The 6000-nt window shown below is 45.9% G+C and overlaps 1 protein-coding gene across 4 annotated transcripts; it reads left to right on the forward strand.

Annotated features, from left to right (window-relative positions):
* Positions 1-1569: 1569 nt before the first annotated feature.
* PRR13 (proline rich 13) lies at positions 1570-4999 on the forward strand. 4 transcript variants are annotated; one of them, XM_014557405.2, is made up of 4 exons: positions 1570-1629; positions 2271-2309; positions 2608-2972; positions 4317-4999. In XM_014557405.2, the coding sequence occupies exons 2-4, from the start codon at positions 2291-2293 to the stop codon at positions 4353-4355; spliced, it is 423 nt and encodes a 140-aa protein (XP_014412891.1). In that variant the 5' UTR covers positions 1570-1629; positions 2271-2290; the 3' UTR covers positions 4356-4999. The 4 variants fall into 4 exon arrangements, with proteins under 4 accessions (XP_014412891.1, XP_006182501.1, XP_014412890.1 ...); XM_006182439.3 differs by having other exon boundaries at positions 1585-1676; XM_014557404.2 differs by having other exon boundaries at positions 1619-1722.
* The last annotated feature ends 1001 nt before the right edge of the window (positions 5000-6000 follow it).

Genomic DNA, 6000 nt, shown 5'->3' on the forward strand with positions numbered 1-6000 from the left:
TAATTCAGAGTATTTAATTTCTATCATGTTTTATTCCTTGACCCAGAGTTACTTGAAAGATTTTTGTTTGTTTTTTTAACTTCCAGATGTATATTTGTGTTGCCTAATGCAAATTCCTGTGCCCGACGAACAGTGAGGTCAAACAAACTGGAATGCTGGAGTTTAGATTGCAGAAAGGTTTATTTCAGGGCCAAATAAGGAGAACTGGTGGTTTGTGTTAAAAAAAAAAAAAACAACACAACAACCCGATCTCCTCAGTGGTTTTGGGGGGAGAGTTTTTATAGGCAAAATTTGGGGCAAGGGCTGCTTTCTTCTGATTGGTTGGTGGTAAGGTAACAGGGTGATGTTCCAGGAATCTTGTGCTCAGCCCGAAGCTACCATCCTCCACCTGAATGGGGACCTTAATTCCTGCAGAAAAACTCAAAGATATATTGTTATGTATATTCCTTGAGGAGGAGCCGGGACCCTCCTTTATCACTACATAAATTGTTTCTTGACTATTCCTCCTTTGTTTCTGCATTCCCTCCCTTTCCTAATTAGCCGCTGTCTGAATCTGCTCTTTGAAACGCAGGGAAGGTCTAGGAGGCTGAACCCTTTTTCCTACAAACAAGAAACGGGGACACAGAAAGGCTTTTGTTCGTAGGAGGGCCCCACAGGGTCCTGCTCAGTTTCGTTTGTATTTACGTTTTAAGTTGTGGTCAAAGAATATGGTATGTGTTACATAATTCTTTGAAATTTGAATATTAGTTGAGATCATTTTAATAAATGTTTTAAGTATGCTTAAGAGGAATAAACATTTTTTTTTAAACAAGTCAACTGTACTTACATCAATTTTTAAAGAGAATAAGTACTTTTAAAGTTTTGGGTGCATGGTTCTATATATGTTCATTAAATCACGCTTGTTAATTATGTTATTAAAAAAACATAGAGGCCAGTGCAGCAATCCAGTTGAGAGATGACGGTAGATTGGATGTAGAGAAGATGGAGAGAAGTGGAGGGATTCCAGATTTACTTGGCGAAACAAAACAGACCCTTCAGTGATGTTGGAGGGGGAAGAAGGTAAAGGCGAAGGAGAGAGCCAACAAGGATGAGCTCCTTGGTTCCTGGTTAATGGCCATTCCACAAATGGCGGAGCTATGCAACTGAGATATGGGAATCCTAGGAGAGATTAGAAATCTCTGTGTTTCCCCCAAGAATGTTTCTTTACTTCCTGCGGAAGCTCAGAGGGAGTCCGCAATATTGAGGCTTGGGGGTGAGCCTCAGCAGATCCCCGCCCTTCCTTAAGCGCTCTGTGTTATATATCTTATCACAGTATATTCACATTACAAGGTGTGGCACCCACAGTTCAGAGGTCAAGTGTTGAGTTTCTTCTAGGCACTTGGGGACTTTGCCCATAAGCTGGCCAGGAGAGAAGGAATCTCCTAGCTCGTCCCTCCCAGCGCCACCCACCAGGGTTTTCCGGCCCGCCCGCTCCTCCGCACCAGCCTCGCCCTACCGCGCCCGGCTCCTCCCCTACTGCAACCGTTGCCCTCCAGCGTAGTGATTGACAACTGAGTTCTCCAATCATATCGCCGAATGACCACATAATTACCAATTAGGCGATAGCAGAGACGGATGCGGGAGCTTAAGGTGAGACTGAGACCAGGAAGTGAGAGTGGAGGCTGAGTGGTGTAAAGGTGACGGGACATCTAGATTCCTGTTTTCTTCTTTCTTTATTCCTGGGTGAGGGGTCCGGTGGCAGCTGGGAGCCAGGAATCTCCATTTGCCCTTTTTAATGGGGAAGGGGGTGTGTCTACATATGTAAGCGTTTGAGGATCTTTCAGCCTCCTGCCTCGTTTTGCGTCGAGGCGGGTCCTTTTCTTAGCCTAGGGTGGGGGTCCTGTCCTCCATCACTCTCCCCCGGGGGGCAGTGAAGTTGTTTAAGATCCTTCGGCAGCATATAGGTGGTTAAAGTTTTCCGGAGTCAGTCTAGGAAAGGGAGATGAGTGATGGGGATAGCGAGATTCGCGGACTCTGCCCCTCTCCGGAGGAGTTAGAAACCTCCAGCGGTGGCCAGAGCTGGTGGAAGGTGGAGGGGCCCTGGGAGCTAGGTTCCTGCGGTTAGGGAACTAGGAACCGAACAGGTATTGGGGAGAAGGGACAGGTGGAAACATTGTGGCAGTTCTCTGAGAGCCTACTGTGGGGCAGGAGGCTTTGGAGTTGGGCTTGGTCTCTAAATCCCCTACCCATTTCTGGACTGTCAGGTTTTGCCTTTATTTCTTTCTCCTCAGGCTGGTGGAAACACCTGAACATGTGGAATCCTAATCCCGGTAGGTGTTTGGGGAACTCTTCTCCTGCCCCAACCTTTTTTCAGATGGGCTAGAACAAAAGCAAAGCCCTATTCCCCCAGGGTGGTTCTTCTTCCCAGCCCTGCCAGGGACGTTACCTTTTCTCTGTACTACTTATGTTTGTCTACCCTACCCTCCATTCTCCTTCCTCACCTTTCCATTTCCCCTTAAGTGTTGAGTGAGAAACGGAATTCCCCTCCCCCCACCGTTTGTTTGTTTGTTTGTTGCCAGAGGCTCTGGGCAGTTCTAACCTTAATTTATTCTTTGCTTCTTCCACCAGGGCAGCCGGGGCCAAATCCATATCCCCCTAACGTCGGGTACCCTGGAGGTTGCAATCCTGCCCATCCACCACCTGTCAACCCTGCCTTTCCTCCAGGCCCCTATCCCCCTCCCCCAGGAGTTCCCCAGGGGAATCCAGCTTTTCCTCCAGGTGGGCCTGGTCATCCTGTGCCACAATCTGGGTACCCAGGATGCCAACCCTCAGGTCCCTACCCCCCTCCATACCCACCACCTGCCCCTGGCATGCCTCCGGTGACTCCATTGGCCCCTGGCATGATGGGACCAGGAATGGTGATGGACAAGAAGATGCAGAAGAAAATGAAGAAAGCTCATAAAAAGATGCACAAACACCACAAGCATGGCAAGGTCAGTGCCTTCTGGAGCCTGGCTAGGAAGGGCTGCCCCCCCCACCCAAACCAGAGGGACTAGGGAGGCAGAAGATGGGCAAGGAAGGGGGATTGGCAGTCTGAGGACACAGGGCAGCAATTGTGTTGCTCTGGCAGATGATTTTCCTCTGTATAGGATTCCAAAGGGAGGGAATCTGATAATCTTGAAAAGAACTATTAGGCTATTTGGGCCTTCTTTCTGGGAGGGGCTAGACTTAGCCTTTGAATGGATATCAGAATCCGAAGTCCTTGTGTGCCTTTCTCTTCCCAGAACTTCTGCCCCTCTCCCTGACCAGATGCATGTTTTAGCAAGTTGGACACACCCACTGAGGTGGTCAAATGTCCAGTAATAGAGTCAGTCCTTTGAAAAAGCAGTCTTTTAATAAAAATTGACAAATAATGTGGCCCTAGTTCCCGGAGTTCTTTCTCTCCTTCAGCGTTCTTAGTGTTTTGTGTTAATTACATGGGCCTTTTTGTCCAACCACCCAGCAGGGAAACTGAGAGGAAGAGCAGTAGGTGACTCAGCCTCAATAAAACCCTGAGTTTCATGCTCAGTCCCAGGGCAAAGTATCTTCATTCCAGAGGAATATTAATTTGCAAGGGTAAAGGTAGCTCTCAGGACAACTCTGGAAAGACTGAACCAACCTCGATCTTAAGGAGGCCCAATTTACATTTTTCTGCCTAGTATTTATTTGCCTTACGGTTTTGGATGCTAATCCTGCTTCTGGATCTTTGGTAGCAGTCTGAGGAGAAGAAAAGGAGAAAGATTGAAAGGAGAGACTAAAAAATGTTTTTGATGACAGTTGTCAAGGGGGGTATGCCTGTAATGAACCTTGACTAGGACTCTCCCAGCCTCCTCTCCCACTTTCCTCACTTTTTTTCCGTTGAGGCTTAGGGAAAAGTAGAGATAGATGCACACACAGCTGCTGATTCTACTCACTTTTCTTAGACTCATAGCCACTAGGAACTTTCCATGCAGTTAACATTATAAGGTAGAAGCTGTTTCCTAGCACTATCCTATGCTTGTGCCTATAATTTATTCTTTGCTTAGGCATTGGCTTAGGTAAAGAAAGTTGGAAACTTGCTCCACATGCAGTGTGTTAAATTCTGTGCAATGATTTAGGATGGTTTCATCCATTAGTGTATGCTCACTGCTGAAGGAAACCCTTGTGTTTACTGTTTAAGGGACAGTCTGGTTGAAGACTCCTGACCTTCTTAGAAAGCAAAGGGCACTTGGGTGGAGGGGTAGGGCACCAAAGCATGTGTCATGGAGGGATCAAAGGTCATTGGATCTGATGATATCCCCTTTCCCTTCCCCTTGCAGCATTCCTCCTCCTCCTCTTCCAGCAGTGACTCTGACTGAATACAGGGCCTGGACCCTTCCCTCAAGTCTCTCCAGTTCTGCTCTCCCATCAAGCTTCAGATGCCATCTTGTACTGGGGGAATTAGCCCCGGTGTCCACTCCCCCACCCCCCCACCCCCCGCAATCTGAGTCTCACTCTGCTGTTCAACCCTAACTGGCTAGGGAAAATGGGAAAAGAATTGCCATGGGCGAGCAAAGGCCATCTTCTCACTGCTGAGATAAAACTTTTAGCTGATGAGTTTTGCAGAAGAACTATTTTTTTTTTTTGCAGATAGGTGAGATCTTTGAGCTAAATGCTAAAGACAAATCTAAGATCTGTAAAATGTGATTTTTTAAATTTCCTTTTGTAATACTTAATGACTGGGGAGGTGTTGTGGAAATTTAGTAATGGGAAAAAGCCCAACCTGTACCTTTCTTGTAATCGTGGCATGCTTCAGTGATTTAGTGGCAAATAAACATTGCCTAGCAGGACTTTGTTGATTGCAGTCACTGCAAGGCTGCTGGGAAGTGTAGCCCGTTTGGCTGATGACTGCCATTTTATTTTGGAAACTAATTTGCTTTTTAACTCAGCATGCTATCTCAGGTCCTCCTCTTCCTCTCCAACTGTCAGTCCAAATAAAGCTGTTTCTGTTGGTCTCTCTTCACCTGTGCCATTATCTTGGTTGGGTTTAGCACATTCTACTACTTTTGCTGCCCTTTTACAGACCCTTTAAAGGGTATCATTTTTATGGTAAGGAACCAGAGTATCATCAGAAAGACACCATACTGCCTCTATTTCTTAAGTGGGAGGGTCCTTCAGAATTGCTTCAGGCTTAGTGGGATGATTCTTTATTGTCTTTCATTTGATGAATGGATATAGGTCTTTTGCATAAGTTTTTGTATCTGCTACAGAGGTTCTCAACCCTGGCTGCCCATCAGCATCAACTTTGCCTAAAAGACTCTTGATTAAGAGTCCTTAAGGATGGGATCCTACAAATCAGTATTTTTAACCAACTGTGTATGTGATTCTGATGCACAGATAGAATTGAGCGCCACTAATTTACTAAATGTCATGCATGGTACTACATGTCAGGTTCTCAAAGATTTTCTGAGTAGAGGAAAAAGACATCTAAGAGACCAAATTAATAAAGATAGATGCTATAACACGCTGGAGAAATACCTAGGAAGGGAAGGAGGAGTCACAGATGACATCACAGGAAAGTGGCATTTCAACTACCTCTTGAAGCTTGAGTGTGAGAAGTATGAGTAGAAAAAAGTGAAAGAATAGATTTACCAGGTGGATATGGAGGGGAGCTGGGAAAGGTGTGTGCTTAGGCACAATCTAAAGCTCTACTGCATATTTTGGAATCCCAGGAATCCCAGTGAGGCTAAATTAATTCCCTGGGAAAGTGTTTACTGAGGAAATACTGTGTTCTGAGTGCTGAAACTACAAAGATGAGTAAGACAGTCCTTGCCCTTCATGACCTGCAAGATCTAATGGAGCAGATGGACATGTGAATATGTGACTAGGTTATTATAATCTAGTAAAAAGGGCCACAATAGAGATGATCAAGCAGTGAGGGGAGGAAAGGGAAGAGTGACAGTGCCACTGGGAAATGAGCGAGGTCTTGGCTGGGCCTCAGAATGAGTAGGAATTTCCCAGTTG

Source organism: Camelus ferus, chromosome 12 (genome assembly GCF_009834535.1).
Source record: "Camelus ferus isolate YT-003-E chromosome 12, BCGSAC_Cfer_1.0, whole genome shotgun sequence".
Taxonomy (NCBI): domain Eukaryota; kingdom Metazoa; phylum Chordata; class Mammalia; order Artiodactyla; family Camelidae; genus Camelus; species Camelus ferus.

Bases quoted from the DNA above. Each gene is read 5' to 3' on its own strand.
- PRR13 (XM_014557405.2), top strand. The intron at 2,973-4,316 runs GTCAGTGCCTTC...TTCCCCTTGCAG, and splicing joins AACACCACAAGCATGGCAAG to CATTCCTCCTCCTCCTCTTC.